The sequence below is a fragment of the Bufo bufo genome, chromosome 4 (assembly GCF_905171765.1).
Source record: "Bufo bufo chromosome 4, aBufBuf1.1, whole genome shotgun sequence".
In the NCBI taxonomy this organism is placed as follows: Eukaryota; Metazoa; Chordata; class Amphibia; order Anura; family Bufonidae; genus Bufo; species Bufo bufo.
In genome coordinates, this window is record NC_053392.1 from 515,578,666 (window position 1) to 515,605,568 (window position 26,903).

At 44.6% G+C, this 26,903-nt stretch overlaps 1 protein-coding gene across 4 annotated transcripts in view; it reads right to left on the bottom strand.

The window, feature by feature from the left end:
* PPP4R3B (protein phosphatase 4 regulatory subunit 3B) overlaps nt 1–26,903 on the bottom strand; it is a 49,112-nt gene that overhangs the window by 9,881 nt on the left and 12,328 nt on the right. For 2 of the 4 annotated variants that reach the window (XM_040429710.1, XM_040429709.1), the window contains exons 4-10: nt 25,078–25,701; nt 14,665–14,742; nt 12,902–13,018; nt 6,612–6,728; nt 2,791–2,922; nt 1,215–1,317; nt 870–911 (exon numbers count right to left, since the gene is read on the bottom strand). In XM_040429710.1, coding sequence (XP_040285644.1) covers nt 870–911; nt 1,215–1,317; nt 2,791–2,922; nt 6,612–6,728; nt 12,902–13,018; nt 14,665–14,742; nt 25,078–25,701 — 1,213 coding nt within the window. Of the gene's footprint in view, nt 1–869; nt 912–1,214; nt 1,318–2,772; nt 2,923–6,611; nt 6,729–12,901; nt 13,019–14,664; nt 14,743–25,077; nt 25,702–26,903 lie in introns of all 4 variants that reach the window. The other 2 variants (XM_040429708.1, XM_040429707.1) reach the window with 1 other exon arrangement.

Sequence of the window (26,903 nt, forward strand, 5' to 3'; positions counted from 1 at the left end):
ATCAGCCCGGGGGATGGAAAATTAGTTTTAAAACAACTTAAGTATTGTACTTTTAGTGGCTTTTTTGCTGTAAATATCCCAGTTCTAGATGTTAGCTGAAGGTCTTGGAAATCTAGAACGCAGGACACGTGGTTTTATTGGTAATGGTATTTTTGTTAATTAGGTGGAATTGGTCTCTCTGGCTTCTTTTGAAAAACACCCCCTGCGGGAAGAGGGGGGGGGGGGGGGGGGGGAAGCGAGATGGACTCAATAAGTCTAAGGCCCCTTTCACACGAGCGAGTTTTCTGCGCGGAGTGCAATGCGTGACGTGAACACATAGCACCCGCACTGAATCCTGACCCATTCATTTCCATGGGTCTGTGTACATGAGCTTTTTTTTCACACATCAGTTCTTTGCGTGAAAAATCACACGATGTTCCATATTCTGCATTCGCACGCAGCCCTGACCCTATAGAAGTGAATGGGGCTTCAGTGAAAAACACATTGCATCCAGAAGCAAGTGCGGGTACGAGGCGCTTTCACTGATGGTTGCTAAGAGATGTTGTTTGTAAACTTTCAGTTTTTTATCACAAGAGTGAAAACACATCAAAACGCATTGCACCCGTGCAAAAAAAAACTGAACTGAACACAATCGCAGACGAAACTGACTGAACTTGCTTGCACCCTGAACGCATCCGGACCTAATCCGTCACGCTCGTGTGAAAGAGGCCGAATGGCCCAAAAGAAGGTTTATGGGGCCAGTCGCAATTGATTCTCCTGCAGCAAGGAGAGGTGCTATGTGAGCCCTGCTCTCGCCCCTTGTTCTAGTGATGGTGGGGGACAGGGACAGTTTAACGCTGGCCTCTCTAACAGACACAAAATACACTTACCTGGACAAATGGTGCTGTCCGTACTGGGTCCAATACTAGAATCTGAGGGAAAAGCACCAAAATAAAGAAATGTATTAAGACATGCTCAGCTATATAAATGTGGCATATTTTACCTCAATTTTCTTCAGTTTGAGAATGGCATTTGATTGCTTGTCTTAATAACCCAACCCTACATTTTCTATATAGCATAGACAGATGAGGGTCCAGTGAAACAAGAGCAGCTATTCTATTTATTTGGTCATATAACAACCGAATAGAAAACACAGACTCATTTCATCTGTTGTAAGCCTACACACACACACACACACACACACACACACATTTGGGCATATGCCGCAAGCATACCCTTATCCGGTTTGTCTTCAGATGTGTTTGCCAGGAGAGGCGCAGTGAGAACTTGCATACAATGGTTGTAGAAGAAATTCAGAAACTCGCTTTTTTCCGTTTTCTGTAAGACAAAAAATAAATAAAATATAAGCACATACAGCAATCGATACTGAACCAAGAGGATCATGAAGCCCATCCTTCTACAGTATCGTGGGGGATATCCTGCATTGTGCATACTCTGCACGGAAGGTTAAAGAGGACCTCTAACCACTGCCAGTGTCAGTTTAGTATCTACTTGCATCCCCCCCCCCCCATGTAATCATTCTGGAATATATTTCATTTAAAACAGGAACGGTCACCAAAAAAATAAAAATAAAAAAAAAAGAGCAATTTGCACCTTTGGGGGAAAAGATTCAGCATAACTGGTAATTTCTACATTTCTGCAGCCTGTCAGTGACTGACGTCTACTGTATATATGCACACTTACACAAGGTCATCTCATACTGATATCTGTTCACAGGAGACAAATGTATAAGTTACAGGTATTACTGAATCTTTTCCCACAAAAATATACATCAATCTGCTCAAATGAAACTGAATGAATAAAAAAAAAAAAATTTATATATATATATATATATATATATATATATATATATATATATATATATATATATACACACACACACATATACACACTCTATCTATATATCTATATCTCTCTCTATCTATATATCTATATCTCTATCTATATATCTCTATAGAACCAGTCACCACAAAATGCATGTTCTAGAGCAGGAGCTGATCAGACTGGTATATAGTGCTGGGGAGAAAAACCCAATCAAAACCCGTAATTCTTACATTAAAATCAATGACTGACACCTCTGTGTAGACACTTATACAGGGAATGTTACCCATCACTGGTAAGACGACCGCCCAATTAGCTACTGAGCTCAGAAAGAGCAGAGAATTTAGTGTAGAAGCTACAAGGTGCGATTGAATTTTCCCCCCTAAGGCCACTTTCACACTAGCATTTTTGTGGATCCGTCATGGATCTGCAAAAACGCATCCATCATGAACGGATCCAGTTGTATTAGGTCTTCTATAGCCAAGACGGATCAGTCATGAACTCCATTGAAAGTCAAAGGGGGACGGATCAGTTTTCTATTGTGTCATAGAAAACTGATCCGTCCCCACTGACTTACATTGTGTGCCAGGACGGATCAGTTTGGCTCAGTTTCATCAGACGGACACCAAAACGCTGCAGGCGGCCTCCAGAGCGGAATGGTGACTGAACGGAGGCAAACTGATGCATCCTGACTGGCAGCTGCACCAAATAACGGATCGTCGGGGATGGTGGACACCTGCCAATCTGATATGGATGCCCTGTCCTAACAATAAGTACTGGAAAACTCCATAAGGAGGTTACAATCATGTGACAATGGTGTCTTCTGAAATTCCTGAATATATATGCTGAAATACTTCTAAACCGCCATATGTAGCTCTGTTACCACACGTATGTCTGCACTGCACATGTACAAAAACTGGAAAAAAAAATAAAAAGAAATGATGCTTTTACCCATTTGCATGTTCTTACATTAGCTGTCGCTAACATGTTCTCCGGGTCTATCAGAGTCCGCAGAAGTCCCATCAGCTGAACCGCTCCTCCAAGCTCCGGGTCCGTATCACAAATCATTTGCTCGATCACAACATTTATTAACAGAATGTCCTGTGACAAAGAAGAAAAAAAACGTTACAGTAACACAGAACCTGAACGCAGAGCGCTAGCTGTACCTCCGGCCGGCCGGCCCCTAATCCCTTCACATTTCCTCAATAGCAAAGCAAGGAATGAGAACTGAGCCCCAAAGTTCATTAAAGAGAAACAAACACTCATTGGGGTGAAATCCCAAGAGACTCAATCCTCGCCCCTTTCTTCTTCCAGTGCAGACATCCCATGTACTGCTGAGACCAGTGGCTGGCTGCATGGTGACCTGTGTGCATGGAAATTCACCACTGCAGCCAGGAACAGGAGGGCGGCGGCAGCAGCACTGGAGCAAGTATTGATTCTCACTGACAGGGGCTGCCCAATTTTTACTTAACCCCTTTATGTAAGAAAAAGAAGGCAGCATTAATCAACTCCAAGCGCACGTTGTTTTGTCTTATTATAAAGGCGGGTTCAGACGGGCTGATTGTGGGGTTCCTTCCGAACAGTTGGCTGTAGTGATCCCTCGTCCCCATACCGAATCATTGTTTCTGGGCAGCAGATTGAGAGCATAATTGTGTTGCCCGGTTGTCCTTCCTTGGTCCACTTTTGGTAGGAACTTACCACCACACAACAGGAGACTTACACACGAGTTGTCATTTTGGACATGCCCTGATCCTGGTCTGTGTCAAAGTCACTGAGATCCTTACGCACCCCTTACAGCATTGATTAATAAAGGAGATGAACATGTGTAACTGCCACTATTTGTATGCGTGTAATGTGTAGGGGCAGCGATACTGACCACTTATGTAATACATAACTGTGGAGACTTGCTAACACTGCATGTGTTCTGTAAACAGAAGGCTCAAAATGGGCCACTTTAGAGCTATTTTTCAAATAGAAATGTACGTTTTCAGTAATGAAAAGTATATTACAAAACTGATCAGTATCGCTGCCCCTATACATTACAAAAATAAAATTGCAGTTACACTTTAACCACTTCACATCTGCCCATAGGATATAAACGTCCTATGGGTGGATGTTCATCTCTGAATGGACGTTGTGGAACATCCATTCAGAGATGGCAGCTGCACGCTAACCGTGCAGCGAGCCCGCTGTCTGTGACAGCAGGCCACCCCAGAGAGAAGAAAGAAAAGGTAAATGTCCCCCAGAGGTCTTGTATGACACATGTAAAAAATAATTTAAAAAGTAGAAAAAAAAATAAAAAAATTAAGACATATTTGGTATTGCCGCGTCCGTAACGACCGGCTTTATAAATATATCACATGATCCACCTCGTCCGATAAACACCACAAAAAATAATTAAAGTGAAAAAAACTAAAATAAAATATATATACATATTAGGTTTCGCCACATCTGTAACAACCAGCTCTATAAAAATATCAAATGACCTAACCCCTCAGGTGAACACCGTAAAAAAAAAAAAAAAAAAAGCCAAAAGGGCATTTTTTGGTCATCTTGCATCACAAAAATTGCAACACCAAGCAATAAAAAAGGCGTATGCCCCCCCAAATAGTACCAGTCACCTCATCCCACAAAAAATGAGACCTTACCTAAGACAATCAGTCAAAAAATATTAAAAAAAACTGACACTCAGACAATGGAGACACTAAAATATATATTTTATTTTCTTCAAAACTTATTGTTTTAAAGTAAAATAAATTAAAAAAAATAGACATATTAGGTATCGCCGCATCCACAAAAAACTGCTCTATAAAAATATCACATGACCTAACCCCTCAGGTGAACACAATAAAAACACAGTGCAAAAAAAAAAACATTTTGTCAACTAACATCACAAAGTGCAACACCAAGCAATCAAAAAGGCGTATGCCCCCCAAAATAGTAGCAGTCACCTCATGCTGCAAAAAATGAGACGCTAACTAAGACAATCGGTCAAAAAAATAAAAAAGCTATGGCTCTCAGACTATGGAGACACTAAAACAGCATTTTTGAAACAGAATTTAGTGTAAAACAAATAAGAAAAAGTATACATATTGGGTATTGCTACATCCGTAACGATCTGCTCTTTAAAAATGGCACATGACCTAACCCCTCAGATAAACGCTGTAAAAATAAATAAAAATGGTGATAAAAAACAACCAATTTTTTGGTCACCTTGCCCTATAAAAGTGAAATAATGATCAAAAAATCATATGTACCTAAAAATGGTACCAATAAAAACATCAACTCTTCCTGCAAAATACTAGCCCCTGCACCAGACGATCGGCAGAAAAATAAAAATAAAATGGTGTTCAGAAAATGGAGACAAAAACAATTTTTTTCAAAAATGCTTTATTATGTAAAACTGAAAACAAACAAAGTAGACATATTTGATATCAGTGTCCGTAACTACTTGGTCTATAAAAATAGCACATGATCTACCCTGTCAGATGAATGTTGTAAAAGAGAAACCGTGTCAAAACATCCATTTTTTGGTTACCTTGCCTCACAAAAAAATGTAATAGAGCAATTAAAAATTATATGTACCCCAAAATAGTACCAATAAAACTGGCACCTTATCCCCTAGTTTCCAAAATGGGGTCACTTTTTGGGAGTTTCTACTGTAAGGGTGCATCAGGGGGCTTCAAATGGGACATGGTATCTAAAAGCCAGTTCAGGTAAATCTGCCTTCCCAAAACCATACGGCACGCCTTTTCATCTGCGCCCTTACATCAGTTTACGACCACATGTGGGGTGTTTCTGTAAACCGCAGAATCAGGGTAATAAATATTGAGTTTTGTCTGGCTGTTAACCCTCGACGTGTTAAAGAAAAAATGGAAAATCTCCCAAAAAAGTGAAATTTAGGAATGTCATCTCCATTTTCCTTTAATTCTTGTGGAACACCTAAAGGGTTAACAGTTTGTAAAATCAGTTTTGAGTAACTTGAGGGGTGTAGTTTCTACAATGGGGTCATTTAAGGGGGGTTTCCACTATGTAAGCCCCACAAAGTGACTTCAGACCTGAGCTGGTCCTTAAAAAGTGGGTTTTGGAAATTTTCTTAAAAATTGTAAGAATTGCTTCTACAATTCTAAGCCTTCTAACGTCCTAAAAAAATAAAAAGGACATTTCCAAAATGATGCCAACATGAAGTAGACATATGGGGAATGTTAAGTAATAAATATTTTATGAGGCATCACTTTCGGTTTTAAAAGCAGAGAAATTGAAATTTTGGATTATTTTATAAATAAAGGTGAAATATATCGACTCAAATTTACCGCTGTCATGAAGTACAATGTGTCACGAGAAAACAATCTCAGAATGGCTTGGATAAGTAAAAGCGTTCCAAAGTTATTACCACATAACGTGACATGTCAGATTTGCAAAATTAGGCTGTCAGCAAGGGGGAAATGGCCCGGACGGGAAGGTGTTAACCTGTCAGTGGTGTTAATGTTAAGGCTGACCTGGGCGTTTACAAAGCTCCCTTTTCCTGCTATGGTAGTTACGGAATCAGCATAGCGCAGCCCGCTCGGCTGTTCGATAACTACCCAGCTCCGGCAGTCGCTTATGAGGGTTATTTCGATCTCACCCATGAACGGCTGAGATGGGGATCATCCTTTAAGTTACATGGACAGAATGCCTTGAAGGCGTCTGTTTTCTTAGGGATGGACGCTCGATAAAAATGAAACAAGCAGTGATCTACAAGAGAAGTAGTAACCAGAAAAGACAAGGCCGGGTGTATGTGGAGTACTTACATCGTCACTCTGCTGAGCTTCCTGCATCACAAACTCCCGCACCATGGATGGACTAAATTCTACCAGATATGAAAATATATCTGTGGCAGCAGCTCGAACTTGTAAGTCGTCCATACCCTAAAAAGAGCAGGTGAATAGAACAGATATTAAATACAGAGAGAATATTATCACAAAGAACTTACATGTGTTGGAAATGGCTACTTTCACATTAGCGTTTTTTGCGGATCAGTCATGGATCGGCAAAAACGCTTCCGTTACAATAATACAACCGCATGCATCCGTCATGAACGGATTCTGTTGTATTATGTCTTCTATAGCCATGACGGATCCGCCATGAACTCAATTGAAAGTCAATGGGGGACGGATCCGTTTTCGATTGTGTCGAGAGAAAACAGACCGTTCCCCATTGACTTACATTGTGTGCCAGGACGGATCGGTCTTGCTCCGCACCACATTGCGGACCGCGATGCGATCGCAACCAAACGGAAAGGAATGCATTTTGGTGCATTCCGTTTCGTTCAGTCCTATGACAGATCTCAATAGCGGAACTGAAAACGCTAGTGTAAAAGTAGCCTCAACAAGACGACCATTAAAGGGGTTGTACCCAACTTTCAACTGATGTCTGCAGCCGGCCTCCGCTATGGGAAAGACCCATACTTACCTGCCCTCAGCTGGTCCGGTCCTGCGGGCTGGCTTCCAATCTACAGCCTGTTTACTTCCTTCACCTTCTCCGCTGCAGCTCATCACCGGCTTCAGCTGAGACTTCTGTCCTGTGGACACATCACTGCTAAAGCCAGTCCCTCGCTGCGTCGGAGCCGGCGACCATGGAGGAAGTAAAGAAGCTGCAAAGACATGACAGCCAGAGCGCAAGCAAGTGCGATCTGAGGATAGGTCATCAATAGAATAAGAAGTGGACAACTACTTTCATTTAGGCATTTCCAGACAATCCCTTTAAAGGCCAAGTTCATAGAAGGGGGACAATTCCAAGCCACCAATGTACATGTGTCACATGCATGTTTTGCACCCTGCACTGCAAAGTATGAAATCTGCAGTGTGTGAATGGGGTTTTTATAAACTTCAATTAACTTGCATTTTACCGTTAGGGCCCGTTCATATGGCAGATTCCGACAGTTTCTGCTGCAGTTGTTCAGTTTGGACGCTGCAGACGTGCTCTATTCAATTCAACATTCGCAAGCGGACAACCTCCACAGCTGCAAGTGGCAGTTCACACACCGAGCAAAGAAGGAACATGACACTAAGCAGTCGCTGGAGGAATTTTGGGGCCGCAAAATGACAATGGATGGAAGAGCATGGCCAAGACTTCCTCAGACTTGAACCCTCGCTTGTCATAATCGATCTACGGATCATCCCCCCATGCGCCCCCCAGCAGCTGTGGGATGCACTGCAGTCAGCATGGCTCCAGATACCTGTGACAACCTACCAGGACCTTACTGAGTCACTCCCAGTCCGTCTAGCTGATGTCCATGCGGCACATTGAGGTTACTCTGGATATTAGCTGGTGGTCATAATACTGTGACGCGACTGTGCTGAATGAAGATGTCCGTGGGTATAAAGTGCTGAGTGGCATTTTGAGAACGTGGCGGGGGTTCTCCTTTTAGAAAATATATGGGTATGGGGAGCAAGTAGGATTTTTTTATTTTGTAATTTAGGTTATATATTTGTCCAAACTGACAAGAATCCTGGCTACCAAACAACCTTGGCAGAAAAAGGGCCGTTTCAGAACAACTTCTACTATTCGCCTACACAGTGAACAGGTGACGAGTTGTAATTCTGGGACAGCTCCTTTAAATCATAGGATGTCTTACAGATAACCTGGAAGCAACAACTTAAAATCCACATCACTCAGGCCCTCTGACACGAGTATCGAAGCATTTCATGCTCAGATGCTCTCCCTTGCCCTGCGCAGCATCACGCAGGGCAAGGGCTTTATGGTTTACATTTTTTTACACTGCCGGGCGGAGGCTTCAGCCTAGCAGTGTTCCCGGTAACGTCACCGACACTGATGGGTGGGATTTAGCGCTGCCCTAGCCGTTTTACAGACTAGAGCAGTGCTAAAGTCTGTCCATTAGTGCCGGCGACGTCACCGGGCTCAGCTCGGAACCCAGACAACCCCTTTCAAGGGGTTATCCTGGAACAGATAATGATGCCCCATCCTCAGCTGTCCTATTGCCGATTAGCCGTTCCAGGAATCAGTCATTGCTGATGGTAGCTCTGTGGGCTCCTGGCAAGCTTTCCAAGCACAGCGCTGTACATAGTATAGTGGCAGTGTCTGGTATTGCAGCTCGGCCCCACTGACATGAATGGGGCTAAGATATATATCAATAAAAATTGAAAAATTAAAAATAAACTTATTATAAAAATATAAATATAGAAAATCCTTATTGTATCTTTATAAGCGCTGCACCTGTGTTTGCAGCGCTACAAAGTCTCAGTCATATATCTATGCTGGGAGGAAAGGCTCACAATTTCATGCGGTATCTTCGTGAGTGTAAAGTTCAATATTACTCACTATTTGGGGTCCAGCTTGTGCGTATCAGTCCGTGGTGGCGTCCCACCACAGGTCAGTGCACTCACCCAGTTTCTTTATAGCGCTATAGGATAGCTTCCAATAGCTCCACTCTGCAGTATCGTTATGGTAGATGAAAAACCTGCTTACAACTGACTTCTATGCGCCCCACGTGTAGCTGGCGTCTTGTGTTTTACCGGCACTCCACGAGGTCAGGGCGTCAGGGAGTCCTCACTTGTAGATCAGTTCGAGGCTCCTATGGTGAGTCAGGAATAATATCAGTTACCGTCTATGCGGTTATGTCCATAACTCTGCATGCTGATCAGCTGGTGATTCCGGTATGGTGAGGTGTCTCTTTCAATATAAGGATCCCATCCGCTATACGCATTTCAAGGTCTCTGACCTCTTCCTCAGTAGCTGGTTATGAGATCCATCTTTACTTCCTTATATACCCTAAAACGGGTTACACCTCTTACTTAATTGGGGCTCATTCCGAAATCTGGTTTGGAGTGAGATGCTTTTGGAGTCATTCTTCATACTGTTTAATCAGGACATTTCTACTACAAATATATACATTGATATATATCATATACATCGGACAAATCTAGCTCATATGTACTATATAGTTCTGTAATAAATATTCTATAATCTAAAAATTTATTTATTATTTTCATAAAATTACCAACAAACATTTCAATAAACATTTTATATATATATAAAATTATAAAATTCGATATAGATTCTGTATATTTGTTAAAGGATTTTCTGAAAAGGTTTTTAATACTAAAATATACTAAAATATTAATTTAATTAAAATAATATATAATAGAGATTATTCTGAATTCATCTGTGATTCATGTTCGTATCTGGAGGGGAACGGAGGAACATTTAGCATTATTTTTGGACCATATAAAATCGGAATAAGAATAATATAAAATTTAGTTCTAAAATCCATAAAAAACAAATAGAGTTCTTGGATCTAACTATTATGGTGGAAGATGAAAAACTAATCTGTCAAACATATCAAAAAGAGATAGCGAGGAACAGCTATATCCTTTATACAAGCTGCCATCTCCCGAGATGGCTGCTGAATATCCCTAAGGGACAATTCAGAAGACTACGGCGCAACTGTACAAGGGAAGAGGACTATATGAAAGAGGCTATATCCATGAAAGAACAGTTCCTAACAAAAAAATACCCTCCGCAACAAATAGAAAAAGCTCTAGTGGAAGTGAAAGATATGAACAGAAAAATATTCTTTGAAGAAAAAAATAGGGACCAGAATAGAAATTGACCCCAAAATAGGGGACCCAATTAGAATTGTCTTACCCTATAGTGCACAATACAGGAAGATTGAAGCCATTATTAAAAACCATTGGCATCATGTCACAAATGATAAATTAATAGGACCATATTTAACAAACGGTCCTCAAATAGTATACACGAAAGCACCCAATCTGGCCCTTAAAGTAGCACCAACCATAAAAAATAAAAAGGAAAATACCCATAAAAATTATTTCAATTTGAAGGGTTTCTACAGGTGTAACACCTGTAGTAATTGTAAAAAGACAAAATTTCCGAAAAAGACAAGCTTAATCTCTTCCACATCAAACTCATTCTCGTATGAAATAGATACCTTTTTATCATGTAATACATCAAACGTTTTATACATGATAGAATGTCCCTGTAAAAAACAATATATAGGGCGGACAAAAAGGCTACTAATAGTTAGGATCACTGAACATATGACTAAGATCAGAACAGGATACGAAAAGCACTCATTGTCCAATCATTTTAAGTATCACCATAATCAGGATCCCTCCCTATTAAAATTTATGGCATTCGAAAAAATAGATATACATTGGAGGGGTGGTGATAATATCGCTAATATGTCAAGACAGGAGGCAAGACGCATTTATGATTTTAACACACTATTACCTGAGGGTCTCAATGCGGATTTTGAAATATTCGGTTTTCTGTAGATTATGGGGTGGGTGCCCCTGGCGGACGAGATATCGGTGTTTTTGCTATAAAACTGGCACCCCGATTTCTCCTTCGCTGGGAGTCCCCACCCCCCATACATCACTACGAACATGAATCACAGATGAATTCAGAATAATCTCGATTATATATTAATATTTTAATTAAATTAATATTTTAGTATATTTTAGTATTAAAAACCTTTTCAGAAAATCCTTTAACAAATATACAGAATCTATGTCGAATTTTATAATTTTATATATATATAAAATGTTTATTGAAATGTTTGTTGGTAATTTTATGAAAATAATAAATACATTTTTAGATTATAGAATGATATTTATTACAGAACTATATAGTACATATGAGCTAGATTTGTCCGATGTATATGATATATATCAATGTATATATTTGTAGTAGAAATGTCCTGATTAAACAGTATGAAGAATGACTCCAAAAGCATCTCACTCCAAACCAGATTTCGGAATGAGCCCCAATTAAGTAAGAGGTGTAACCCGTTTTAGGGTATATAAGGAAGTAAAGATGGATCTCATAACCAGCTACTGAGGAATAGGTCAGAGACCTTGAAACGCGTATAGCGGATGGGATCCTTATATTGAAAGAGACACCTCACCATACCGGAATCACCAGCTGATCAGCATGCAGAGTTATGGACATAACCGCATAGACGGTAACTGATATTATTCCTGACTCACCATAGGAGCCTCGAACTGATCTACAAGTGAGGACTCCCTGACGCCCTGACCTCGTGGAGTGCCGGTAAAACACAAGACGCCAGCTACACGTGGGGCGCATAGAAGTCAGTTGTAAGCAGGTTTTTCATCTACCATAACGACACTGCAGAGTGGAGCTATTGGAAGCTATCCTATAGCGCTATAAAGAAACCGGGTGAGTGCACTGACCTGTGGTGGGACGCCACCACGGACTGATACGCACAAGCTGGACCCCAAATAAGTGAGTAATATTGAACTTTACACTCACGAAGATACCGCATGAAATTGTGAGCCTTTCCTCCCAGCATAGATATATGACAGACTTTGTAGTGCTGCAAACACAGGTGCAGCGCTTATAAAGATACAATAAGGATTTTCTATATTTATATTTTTATAATAAGTTTATTTTTAATTTTTCAATTTTTATTGATATATATCTGGAATAACAAATTGCGATATTTTATATCAGACTGAGCTATATAATATACTGTTCAATTTTAATCTAAATTCATGTAATATATGCTGTATTGTGACTTAATAAATAATTTATAAATCGGACCAGATGTATAGCAGCAGATATTGAGTGCTCACTATATTATATCATAATTTCCAAACCCCCCACTGTGTTTAGGGTGAACCACACCTTAGTTTGAGCACCTACCTTAGCTGTCTGAAGGGTGAGCCACTATAAACCTATACCATGAATGGGGCTAAGCTGCAACTAGGCTACGTGACCGATGTACAGTGACGTAACATAGCCTAGGAACAGGTTGCGGCACTCACAAAGCGCCCAGCCTCTAGGTCTCGGGAATAACCCCCCCGATCTGATACTGATAAACAATCCAGAGGATAGGTCAGCAATATAAATTCCTGGATAACACCTTTAACTTGAAACAATATGGCATGAATGCTTATGGTGGGAGAACCACAGTAGTAAGATGAGAACCTGGCCCTTTATGGAAGCACCATAGATGCATCCTACAGAGTTACCTGCAGAAAACCCAAAGCAGCACATGCAATAAAGAAAATGTGACGACTGCATTACCTACCATGACTATTTCCAGGGCAGGAAGAATTCCTAGATTTGCCAAAGTTTTGAAAAAAGCATCTCTATTTTGAGGTTGTAATGTCTGTGAAAACGCACAGAATTCCTTAAAAAAATTGACCTGAAAAAACAAAAACAAAACTATGAGTTTATATGGAAGGGTGAAGAGTTTTCTTCTTGAGGGAGGTCGGCCGGTGAGGAAGACCGGACACCGGACTCGCTCCCTGGGTAGACAGGCTACTCAGTTCCCCATAACCTAAAAGGGAAAAAAAGGAAAATAATAAAGCATGATGCCTCCTGCGACACTAAGCTAAAAACAGAGTTCCTCTCTCCATGCTGGAGGGGGTATAGCCTGCAGCGGAGGAGCTAACACTTTTTTCAGCCTAGTGTCGCCTCCTAGTGGCAGCAGGAGCTATACCCACAGTCCTGTGTCCCCCAATGAACGAGCGAGAAAAGGACCCGTCACCTCTTCTAACAACTTGTTTTGGCAATCACTTGTAACAATTCTGAAGCATCCCATCTATTATGCCTCTGTTGTGACATTCCTCTATTATTCCTACTAGAGGTTATAAATTAATTGCTAGCAGTTTGCAATTAAGGCTCAGATGGGCGTTACCGGCTGAGGGTGTGGCCCTGCACAGCCTAACATGGGCAGCGCTGATTGGACAGTGGCAGACTGTGCAGGGACATACTCCCAATAGAATTTTGGAATTGTTTTGCAGGCATTTTTTTAAAATGATTTTTATGACACTATTTATTCCTACTGAAGCATTACTTTTTCTTACACCTTTATTTTATACCTGTAGGGTGCACAATAGGATCAGAGTCACTATGGATCAGGCTGCTGGTGACCTATAGACAGGTCACCAATATCAGATCGGCACAGGTCTGACTTCCCCTCCAATCAGCTGTGGTGCTCCTGCGACCGCTGTGTCCTTCTCAGCCACAGGCATCTCTTCACCGAGTGGAACCGACCATTTTCTATAATGTGTATGGACACTTAATATCGCTGGTGGTCTGGACTCTTTTTATGGACTTGCTTGGAATATGCTATTCTAGCTCTTTTGTACCACTCTGTATTGTGGAAGTCCAGCTAATAATTATATTACTTTTATGTCCCTGCCCCTGTATTTCTATTCGTTAAGACTGTTGAATTCAGGCCCCAATAGGTATCATTATTATTATTTTGTCAATTATAGAGCATGTTTTTTGCACCAGCACCGGGCGATATTACTGTAATGTATGTATAATATCTATGGTCTTGTTGTCCCCACTCAGCGGTGGCTCTATGCCTTTAGCAGTAATAGGAGGTTCTTATTGGTAATGCCTCCTCACTGGAATGGGAAGAATCTGTAATTGCGCCGCACCACCGCCACAAGGGAGGTAAACACAGACGAGGACGCAGTGGTCGCACAGCCCCTTCAAATAGCTAATCGGAGGGGGTGTCGCCGATCTAATATTGATAACCTACTCATTAATATCTGGAGCCCAGACAACCCCTTCAAGTTTTGCCCCAGCAGCAGGCCAAGTGAACGGAAAGCCCTAGGGTTCCACATTTATCCTCCAGCCTGAGCCCCTGTGATAAATCTGCTGCAGGTCTAGACGGCCAGTCTAAGGGGACGCCATCTTTATTATTAGTAAATCGGAGCCAAATGTGCTACACAATACAGCCTCTTAAAGGCTGCTGCAAAGTCACGTATTGGCAGTCCTTAGGATAGGTTGTCACAGTCGTTAAATAGGCGATTGGAATCTGGGAACACCTCTTACCAATTCCCGTCTTTTATCATCATCCGTGGCTTCGTCGGTCAACTGCGCAAAAACTTCGGACAAAAACTTTTCATCCTCCTGTAGTAAACAAATAATGTCAAAACCTGTTACTCAAGTGATACAAAGATAAAGCCAGGCAATTCTACAGCCGGTGGTGACGCAAGGCAAACACCTCACCAGTGACTGTAGCCAGGCAGTCGTACAGTGTGAGGACTCCACCAGGTCCTCATCTCAGAATTCTGCACCCCGGGGAGAGTACAAGAGGCCCTGCCAACCTCTAACTTCCACCGACACCTTGCGCCCTCATAGCACCAGTGGCCTAGAAAAATTGGATTTTTTGTACTCACCGTAAAATCCTTTTCTCGTAGTAGGCATTGGGGGACACAGCACCATGGGTATATGTCCAACTACCACTAGGAGGCGACACTAGACATAAAAAAAGTGTTGGCTCCTCCCCGTTGGGCTATACCCTCTCCACAGACACTAGGAAGCTCAGTTTGTACCAAAAGCAGTAGGAGAGAGAAGAAAGGCAAGGAACCAACAACTCCCGTACCGGGAAAGATCAAGAGACCAGCCCGGAGAAGAGGAAGTAAAACAACATAGGGTGGGATCTGTGTCCCCCAATGCCTACTACGAGAAAAGGATTTTACGGTGAGTACAAAAAATCCAATTTTCTCGTGCATGGCATTGGGGGACACAGCACCATGGGACGTCCCAAAGCAGTCCCCGAGGGTGGGAAAAAGAACAGCCATGCCACCGGTTGGGCATACAGGTGCGTGAGAACCATGTGACCCAACAGGGGGAAAAGCACAGAATAGGCAAGAAGCCTCATAATAAGGTAGAAACACCAATGAAGCAACAGCGAAGACTGCCCGCACCCCAGGACAAATGCCTGGGAGAAGGACCCAAATGCAAGAAGGCGGCAAAAGGGAAACACCGAGCTCAGTCAAAGGCTGGAGAGAGAAAGTAGGACAGCACCACGTAGTGGAGCTACCCAATATTCTAATTGACTCAGGCAAAAGCACAAACACCCTGAGGTCAACCCCTGACAGGCCAGGGGAACAAGGGAACATGGACTCAATGAAGGCCAAACGAGTGAGGGAAGCCATAGCAAGGCTCACATGTGAAGGGAGCAGGTCTCCCCTCAGCGCAAAACAGGTGATGAAAATAAGCGCCCTATTGAAAGGAAAAAACCCCAAAGACTATAACGGAAACCGACAACCCTTGAAAAGGGAAGGGGTTGTAAGTAAATGCCAGGAAAAGAGAAAAGATGAGGCCGGCATCACAAAATCAGGAGACGAGGAACGAGCCCCTGAAAACAAAATATCGCTGAGAAGCGCAAGACCGGAGAAACTCTGGCCAAAAGAAGTATCAGGGAAAAAAGGGGACCAGATGCAGGCCCTGGAAATCTCAGCAGGGACACCCTGGAGTGAGAGAAGCCATAGCAAGGCTCACATGAAGTGAGCAGGACTCCCCCCACCGCAAGGCAGGTATTGAAGATAAGCGCCCTATTGAAAGGTTGAAACCCCAAAGGCGCCAAGGGAAACCGCCAACCCTTGGAAAGGGAGGGGGTTGCAAGTAAAGGCCAGGAAAAAAGATAAGATAAGACCTGCATCCCACAACCAGGAGACGAGGAACGAGCCTCTGAAAACAAAATATCGCTGAAAAGCGCAAGACCGGAGAAACTCCGGCCAAATTAAGTATCATGGAGATGCAGGCCCAGGAAATCTCAGCAGGGACACACTGGACTGAAAGGCGTGGGAGGAGAAGGAGAGTACTCCCAACAATATAAGGAGGAAGATTCTACAAACAACGATTATCATACAGAATCTGCGTGGTCCATGAACAGGGGCAGGGACTCCAGAAATGAGTACCCGGTATGGGCTCACAAGGAACCAGGAACTGAACCACTAGAGGACAACGAAAGGCCGAATAACCAAGAAAAAAATTAAAAGAACCGCTACATGGGAAGGGATTGGTCATGGACAACTAACCATTCTAAGAAAAGTGGCTAGCAATCTATATACATTGTCCCGGAGAGGACAAGTACAGCCGCTTGGGTTGTACCACAAAATCGACAAACACCCATACGCATGAGGAATGGCGAAGTCGTTATAAAGAAACTGGGAGTGACTACACGAAATGTAGAAACCAGCTGCGACCGACACACAGAAGACTCCCAGGGGGAGTACCAGACAGGCGCAGACAATAGCAAGGTCCAAGGGAACTGCCCTCTGTCATATAGTACAACTAAGCAGAGAATATAAGGGAACACCCGGACCCAGAAGGAACTACGGAACCCTGTCCGATGCCAGAGCAATCAGCAGAAAATTCACCTACCAGGCAGGTGTGTGGCGCTCAGTGTTTCCGTCCCTGACCATTAGGAAGGACGTCCAACGAGGAAAAAACGGTGACCCCAGAAGGATTCCGTGTGGCGGAGGACATCCAGTGATGGCCGAAAACCGCTGCAGCGGCCGGAGCTCACCAACCCCGTACCCCAACAAGGAAAAAGATCCAGTGGAGATGACTGTACTCCACCAGGAGTGGTCCGCTCTGTAACAGAAAAACGCGGGTACTCCTTATGATATGGGGTAACGCGGAGTGCCGCAGACAGAAGTACTTTATAGGGATGGCAAGAGCAACCCTAGCACGAAAGCCAACAACCACATGGCCATGGTGTAGGGAGCGTGGTTGTATGTGGACCACCCACCAGATCCGAACAGATCAGCCATATACTGGGTACACAGAAGTAGCAGTAGACCGACAAGGTGGAGGTGGGGGTTGGGCTGGCCCAGCCCTGCCAGATATGGTTACCGTGTACATGCTGAACCAGGATGGCCTATTGTAGACAGTGCCTTGAGAAAACACAAGAAGACCATAGAGCACGACAGTAGATGTCTGGATTATAGAATAGAGTCCAGGGAAGGAAGCACCCCGTAATACAGAAACTGTATGGGCCACAGATTGCACCCTAGGGCCCAGCACGTGGGCTAAAAATACACGCCTAAAACCGAGCTAAAGTGGCAGCATGTTGCACACTAAGGAGAGTGGAAACAAAGCCACAGCATCCGGAAATGCAACCGCATTTGGAGGGAACAGGTCTACAACCTGGTAAAGTAGCAATACGGCTGTGTAGTGCAGAGATACAACCAGACAGGTGCAATGGGTACAGCATCTGGAGATGGTAGAGGTACTAGATTTAAAATTAGAGCAATGTGGCCGCATGGTGCCCCCTAGGACCAGAGAAGTCCAGCGGCTACCGCGTTAGCAATGCTACCTATATTCCGCTCGGGAGGGGGGAAATAGGGCACACGGTACCACAAGAACGACAGGTGTACACCACAATTAAGTGCAATGGCAACTGAAGGAGGCCCTCTATTTCACCAGAGGGAAACAGGGCCGCATAGTACTCCATAGAGCCAGACAGGTGTAACGGTTGCAGGAATCTACCTAAGAAGAGAGTAAGATGGCTGTTTGGTGCACACTATGATGAGGTAGGTGCAATGGCCACGGCAATTGGAGGAGGCCTCAATATCTCGTCCGGTAAGGGAGAGAAAATGCCACATGGTAAACCATGAAGCCAGACAGGAGTAACGGCTACAGCATCCGGAGATGGTGCAGGTACTCTACCTATAAAGGGATCAAGGTGGCAACTTGGTGCCCACTAGACCCAGAGAGGGGCAATTCTATGGCAATTGAAAGTGGCCTCTATATCTCGCCCGTAGGGAGAAATGTTGCCGCATGGAACACAATAGAGCCCGCCAGGGGTATTGGCTACAGCATCAGGAGATGGTGTAGGAACTCTACCTATGAAGGGAGCAAGGTGGCTGGAAACAGACAGGGGCAATTGCTGGCGGCCTGTGTATCTCACCCGGCAGGGGGAAATAGTGCCACGTGGAACACCATAGAGCTAACCAGGGGTAATGGCTACAGCATCTGGAGTAAGTGTAGGAACTTATCGCCACGGCAATAAAAGCCGGCCTGTATTCTCTGATACAGGCTACTACAAAAGAACCTTTAGAGGCCGAGGAGGGTTACCAACCCTACCAGAGGCGTTTGCCTGAATTATCAGCTTGCCTGGAACATAGCCCCTGGTGAGGGGAACCAGGAAGGTCTGTCGTGTACAGCCTACGAGGGCGCACGTACCAGAGACACCACGTAGGTGTCCCAGTTGCTAAGCACGGAGACAGCTGGCTTACCAGTGCGGTAATTACCTGTGCAGGTAGGAGAGCGCCATCCGAAAGTCCACTAGAGGGACACCGAAACCTGGGTAGGGTAGGTTCCTCCGTGCACGTTTGTCTTGACCTCACAGAGGGCTTCTGTATGGTGGAAGACCGCCTGATGCTCTGTTCCGAGAGAATCGGTGCAGAGGTGTCCCCAGAGGCAACTGGCAGAGAAGGCTTCGTCACCAGCCTCAGGCTTGTCCTGGGGAGACCCAAGGATGCCGAGGAGGGGTGGAAGCTAGTTAAGACCACCAGAGGTTGGTCCGTGGGCTACTCCTTGCGTGACCCTGTATCGACGTGAGCCTAGCGGGAGAGGAGACCGCAATTCGTAGGTAGCGCTCCAGCGACTCCGCCGGGGATTGGGCGAGTCAGGCCAGGTTCCCATGGTTCGACAAGGAGGGAGCCCATTCAGGGGGGACCTACACAAAAGGGTGGAAAAAGGGGGGGGGGGGGGGAGACGACTACAAGCCGACCACATGGAAACCTCCGTAAGACAACGGACGCACGTGAAATACGTGGCGATGAGGAGGCTGGGAGAGGAGGCCCTCAGAGCAGCAGGGCTGACCTAACTGTCCCCGGAGCCACTGATCCTAAGAGGTGCAGCAGCAATAGATCAGGTGGCAGGGCTGCAGGAGAATGCAGCAATTGAGAGGAAGGGGGGGGGGGGAGCCTGCAGAGCAAAATCAGCCAGAGGCTGCCTACCCGACCCCAGGAGCTGTGTCAGCGCGCCCCATGCAGCAGAAGATGGAACCGGTGAAGAGAAAGAAGCCGGCAGCCGGAGGAAGAACCGCCCCTCTGACAGAGCAGGGCAGCTGTAGCTGGATTGGGCAAGGAGCAGAGGCCCCTCCCACGGAGGGAGGGAGAATGAAAGCCCGGGAAGCCAGGAGTGGGCGGAGAGAAGGCTCCGCCCCACGTGACGCTGGATTGGGCAAGGAGCAGAGGCCCCTCCCAAGGAGGGAGGGCGAATGAGAGAGCCCGGGAAACCAGGAGTGGGCGGAGAGAAGGCTCCGCCCCACGTGACCTGCGGCCTAGTCGGCCGAAAAGCCGGGGCCTAGATTAGGAAGTGCAGCCGGAAAGGGAAGCTTGCGATCGCGGAGGCGTCCTGAAGCCGGGAGGAACACAGGGCCGAGGGGAATTGAGGAAGCCCTCAGGAAAAACACCCGCTCCGCTCCGCCCCACGTCCCATTAATGCTGCGACTTCCGTGGAAGTGCCGGACCCAGAAGAGACATGGGCCTCTCTGCAGGTATCTTGGCCCCAAAATAACCCCCTTCATGGGGATAGGGGAGATAAAGTGGGTGGACCACCCAGCAAAGTGCCCCAGACCCTAAGAGGCCATGGGAGGGAGTTGGGGAAGGAGAAGGGGACTACAGGGCCCCCACAATGGATCCGGATCACTTACCTTCCGATGTCTTCAGGCGCAGCAATGACCACCCCCTCGGCGGACTCAACACGGGAGCCGTGGGTCTACCGGAATTCCACTGCGGAAGCAGTTACAAGTGGGGACTGGGTGGCTGCCAGGTACCTGAGTACGCGCCCGCAGGGGGGCAACTAAAGTGGAACACGATGGAGCCACCCCTGCCGCAGGCCGAAACCTGCAGAGAAAGAGAAAATGATTGAAGAAAAAATAAACTAAAAAAGTAGCAGGATGACCTGCACAAAAAAGCAGGTCAGGTCTGCCTCCTATGGACACTAGAACAAAACTGAGCTTCCTAGTGTCTGTGGAGAGGGTATAGCCCAACGGGGAGGAGCCAACACTTTTTTTATGTCTAGTGTCGCCTCCTAGTGGTAGTTGGACATATACCCATGGTGCTGTGTCCCCCAATGCCATGCACGAGAAAGAATGTCTCTTCTAAATCTCCTAAGCTCATGGACGCTGGATAGCGTCATATCATCATATTAACGGGGGTGCCACTTACCTGCTGCATCCTGTAAGGTGTTAAAGGCCATGGACACCTTTGGGGTCATTGATTATTGCATTCTTTTCTTTGTGCCAAAATATTTTTTAATTGGTCTTTACTAACAATTTACAACATTTTCCTCCCCAGCTTTCAGTTTGTGTCTGCAGACTGTTTCATCAGTGAATCCGTCAGAGAGCTGCTCTGACGGTTCGATGTGTAGCCCTCATCTCTGAACTCCTGACAGCTCATAAGCACTCATTTACGTTTTTTTTATCAAACTCATAACATAGATATAAGGCGTGTTTATGAGCTGTTAGGGAAGGGCAGATAAGGTCGACAGATCGAGCCAACAGAGCAGCTCTCTGACAGGTTCACTGGGAAGAGAGAAGGAACAGTCCACAGATGCACTGAAAATGAAAGCTATAGAGGGAAAAAAAAAAAAAAAAAAAAAAAAAATAAAATAAAAAGTTACAACGTTCTATGCAATAATAAAAATAATAATACTCCCAAGTGAGTCCATAGTCTTAAAGGGGTTTTCCAGGAATTATGATTTTTTAGCATGTGCCCACACGCTGTCTCCTGAAACAGAAGACTCATTTACCTTCCCTCCGTCTCTCTGGTCCCCACATCGTTATTTTTCCGGAGGTGCACGGGCATGGCGTTAACATGTTTGTGGCCACATCACCGCTGAAGCCAGTGTACGTGACCATATCTATGCACCACAGGATGTAAACCGTGTTGGGACTAAAAAATGAAAACAGCGGCGGCAGCGCGGAGCAGGTATGAGCAATATGAATCTTCAGTTTTGGGGGCAGGCTACGGGCACGTGCAAAAAATCGAAATCATTACTAAAAGGAAAACCCATAAAATATTTTTTTTTATCAATTAGTCTATTCAAAGTTTTAAACTTTCGTTTTGCAGTGCACGTATGCAAGAATGGCATGTGGCAGCAGAGCCGCAGCAGTGACATGAATGGAAATGGCAGGTTATCAAGTCATGTCTAGCAGGGACAGGAGTCATGGCAACAGGACTTTCCAAAAGTTGGGCGTTTTTTGTTGTTTTTTTTAAACAGCCCCCACCTCATTGCCTCTACTTAATTTTCATTTTGCTCGGCAAAATCTTTTAAAAAGCAGCTGACAAAAGAGGAAAACTGAAGGCCTTCCATTTACTGGTGTACAGCAGTGAGGCCGCAGGAAGAAGTGCTGAATATTACCTGTACATACTAGTACTCATTGCCGTCTGCCCCGCAGCCAACAGCTTACATAATCCCGCCGCATGCTGACGTCTGCAGGGCGTGTGTCACACTGTTACCTCGGAAAACCTCTGAATATACATAACATACCACCTTCATGACTGCAATATTTCATGACTACATGGAAAAACTAAATGCAGCAACACCAAGTAAGGTTGTAAATAGGACTAATCCAGACAAAGAGCGCTACCTTCAATCTACACAGGAACACAGACAGAATAACATTCCCTGCGTGGAATCGGGTAAAAACTTTCATAGACATCAAATAAAACAAAAGTGGAGCGGAGGTGAAACAGAAGTAGAGCTAGGGGCTTTGAAGATGCTGTCCAGCCTACATCCTCAGGAGGAGGCATCACTAGTTGATCAGTGGGGGTTTGACACCCCGCCGATCAGCTGTTCTGAGGATAGGTCAGGATATGGAAAGGTGCTGGATAGGCCTTCGTTATGGAGAGGCCGGCGCCTTTTGATAACTACGGCGAGCCACCGCTAGCACAGGGCTTTTATTAAAGCGGCTCTGTCACCTGCTTCAAGTATACCATACACCTCACTATATATATGGCATGGTATACTTGAAACAGGTAACAGAGCCTCCAAGACCATGTGTACTTAGGGCTCCAGAGTCAGGCGGAGGCCAAGAGGGCCCCTTTGGCCTCCATCTGGCCAGCACAAGCTGGTATAAAAGTATAGAATGGTGTAGTAGACGACGCTGCTCCATACCGTGGGGGGGAAAAAAAGCCCTTACACTTTTAACTATGGCTACAACAGCCTATAGCTGACAGATGCCACCATCACTCACAGGCTCCGCTAAATGTATATATGGGAAATGCCTATTAGTGCTAGTTTAGTCACTGGAGCTTTGTAGGGCGGCTGGGAGCAAGTGGCAGTTCTGTTTCTGGGCAGGAAGAACAAGATGCGGGTGGAGGGTCGGGAGACCCATGCCCAGGCCAGATGAGGCAGCAGTATGGGGAGAGGACTGGTGGGAATGCCCATTACTACACAGGTGCAGTGGGCCTGGAAGGAGACAACCCAGACAGTGCCAAGCACTGGCATCTACTGTGGTGAAGGTGGGAAGCGTCACACTATACACTTATACAGTGGGATACAGCCTTACATCACGAGTCCTCACCACTCCAACATACGCTGCATGACGTGATGAGAACAGGCCCTTAAACTTCCTTTCCTATTCTAGCCAACGACCTGTACAGAATAACTTCAGCATAAAAAAGGTTATATCTCCATCTCATCAGTCTTACATTTACAGTGCTCCGGATTAAAGCCCCCCGAATGCCCGTACATGTACGAGGGCAATCTGATTAATGAAGACAACCCCTGGCCATAATGCGCAGTTTGGACTTATAGATATCAAAGAGGGTGTCCCCCCACCCCCCTTAAAGAGTAACTAAACTTTTGTACTAACTTTTACTATGTTGTCCGTAGTCCCCTAAAAAATCTTTTTTCTAATATACTTTATTAGTTTTCTATTTTACCATACTTTTTCACCTCTAAAGCGCACCATTCACTGGTGCGCTAAAACTCAGTTCTCCCTACACCACTGAGCTGTCAGCGGTGCACGGAGTACTTATTTTATGAATGGGGGTGCTCTGTGACCTCAAGCTGTGCGCGCCAGTGAGGAGCGGCCGTGTCCAAGAGCAGGAGAGGTAAGTGGTTTATTTTGTGATCTATGGCTGGGGGCTGCTCAAACATGGCTGGGGGCTGGGTGTCTTTATATTGGGCTCTGATCTGAGGTCTGATTGAGAGTCTTATTAACATTGGGGGTCTAATTGGGGCCGCGAGCTGAGGTCTGATTAATATTGGGGGTCTAATTGCTGATCTGAGGTCAGAGGAAAAATATTGTTTTCTTATTGTCCTCCTCTAAAACCTATAGGGCGAAAAATACGGTAATAAAGTATATTAGAAAAATATTTTTTAGGGGGTTAGGGACGACATTAAAAGTTAGTACAAAAGTTTACTCTTTAAGGGTTCAGCACCCACAATGAACAACAAAAAAGAGCTGCTCTGTATGAGCACTCGTTCTGCCCAGCATCCTTAGATTTCAAAGAAAGTCATGTCTCGGTGGCTGAGGCTTCCCTAGCAAGATGGTCCGCTGAGAATCGCTTTAAATGACAATGTCGGAGGACGGCAAAGGGCACTCAGGGGATCTTTCTGTGTACGGCGTCATTAATGAATAAACACTACAATGCACTAAGTCTACGTTCTCCACAGAGCCAGCCGCAAGAATTACATAACTTCTCTAAAAAGGCGGTTTGGAGCTCTACATCATAAAAATGGAGCTCTGACCAATATAGTAAGAAATGAATCAGCCCATAAGGTTTGATCTACTGCATTATACACTCTAAAAGGAACATTTTCACTTTTAAAGCTCCTACACCACCTGAGAAACGTCTTTTCTTAGAGCAGTGCCAACCATAAAACCGGGTTCAGACCTGGCAGAATTGCAGTGTTGATTTTGCACCACAAATCTGTGGCAATCGACAAAACAATACAAGTGGGGAAAGAGTTATGTGGAGCCATCCTAAATGGTGTTAGTCTTAAAGCTCATGCACACAACCGTGGTCTGCCCAGGAAACACCGTCCGTGTCTCGGCTGCATGAAGGATCAACCACGACCAGCACTGAACTGACATAGTAATTTGTGATACGGTCTCCATCTGATCATGGGACTACTGCAGTGCGCTCACATGATGAGAGCTCGGGTCAGCGGGGCCGCTGTTGGCCCAGGAGATGGGGCTGACATACAGACCGTGTTGTCCAGGCCAACCATGACTGTGTGAGTCAGCCCTTAGAGTCTGACGATAACCACCCCACACACTAGACTCCTAAAGGAAAATACATTTTCTGAAATACTTACTGTCAGCAGCACATAAGAAATAGGCCTCAAAAACATTCCACCTGTCAATATGGATGAAACGTCACTGAGGCTTGGATTTGGGGACAACTCGGAGAAGTTCAGTGAGGAAACAAAGTAGAAAAGTCTTGACTAAGAAAATGTACGCCCTCCAAGTACAGGAATATTACTTACTTGCAGCATGCTGACTATCTCCACTTTGTTGAAGAAAATGAAGGATGTAAGCGTAGAAAGAAAATTGTCTTCAAAGACAGATGGCGTAGGCAAGATGACATCTTGAATGTACTGTACCCTGTACGTTTGGTGAATCTTTTGTCTAAGTTCGGAGTCTGTTATGGGGATTACTTCCTTAAACTTTGCAGTTTTGGTTAAGAATTCACGATGTCTCTTTGGCTGGGCCAAGGCTGGGTCGTACTCCAAGCACCCCACAACATCCATAATACACTCGTCCGAAAACATCACCTCAAACAGAGTTGCTTTATTGAGAAATAAGATTCCTCGTATGATCTCGTATAAATGATGCAAACCTTCTGCGTTGTCCAGATTCTCGCAGGTTTGGAAGAGCTGCAACAGTTTCTTAATATAGCCCTCATTCTCCAGAGCCAGAGCTAGCTTCTCTCTGCGGATAGGTGATGATAGGACTGAGGTAACAAGGTCAGCAATCTCTTCAAGTTTACTGAGTTCACAAGTAGGAAGATCAATCAAGTTGCTTGAGTCAGGCATCTCCTCAAAGCGTTCTTCTTCCGATTCATCAATCGGGTCTTGTGTGACTTCCACAGAGGGGTCTTTGCCTTGAACCTATATATATTAAAATACATGAAAAAGGAATAACAAACAAGTTTACAAAAGGGGGAAAAATAAATAAAATCACTTCTAGTGGAGGCTTATTCCCCCTGACGCTTGGTGCCAGGATCCATGATCAGTGACAATGCCGATCACGGACTTGTAACCCCTCAGATGCCGTGGTCATTTGTGAGAAAAGCATTTGAGCATTCAATTACTGGGACCCATTGACCAAATGGCTCCCCCGTAACAAGATTGTGTGAGGTGTTTAGTTGCTATAGTCTCAGGCTTTCTGAAGGCTCCAAGGCCTGCCATAGCAAAATTCCTATCAAGCCCTGCCTGTGCCACAGCTCGATAGAACTCAGCGATTCCCCCACTAGCTGCAATGGTAACTCATTGCAGTCTATGGGACAGGCAATCCGACAATCACGTGTTAAATTCCCCTAGGGAAACTTATAAATGCAAAACAGAATATAGATCATCAGTACTGCTGTGTCCTAAAATCCTCATACTAAAAAATAAAAAACTATTTTATTTAATTTTTTTTTTTTAACCATATTCTCAACCCTATAACTTTTATATTAACAGAGCTGTTTGAGGACTAATTTTTTGTTTGCTGATTTTTATATTTTCCATTGATTCCATATTGGGGTGTGACTTTGATCACTTTTTATAAAAAAAATTTGGGGAGGTATATGGGATAAATACCCTTTTTTTAAAAAAATAAGGGTATTTATCCCGTATACCTCCCCAATTTTTTTTTTAAAGCATTAAAAGGGGTTTTTCCCCCGAGACTTCAGATACTGATGAACTCTCCTCTGGATTGGTGGGGGTTCAACACCAGGGACCCTGATGATTAGCTGTATGAGAAGGCACCAATGCTCGCAGTAACACAGTGGCCTTCTCCCTGTTCACTTCAATGGGGCGGAACTGCGCCTAAGCCATGTGACCGATGAACGTGACGTCACACAGCCAAGGCAAAGCTGTGAGAAGGCCGCAGCGCTACTGAAAGTGCCTTCTCAAACAGCTGATTGGTGGGGATCCCGGGTGTCAGACCCCCACCGATAAGATACTGATGACGTATCCAGAGAATAGTTCAAACCCGTTTTACACAAGAAAAACTATAAAAATATGGCATCGCTGTAACCGTGCTGCCCCACAGAAAGAAGTTAACATGTAATTTTTGGCGTATAGGGAATGCCGTGAAAACGAAACCT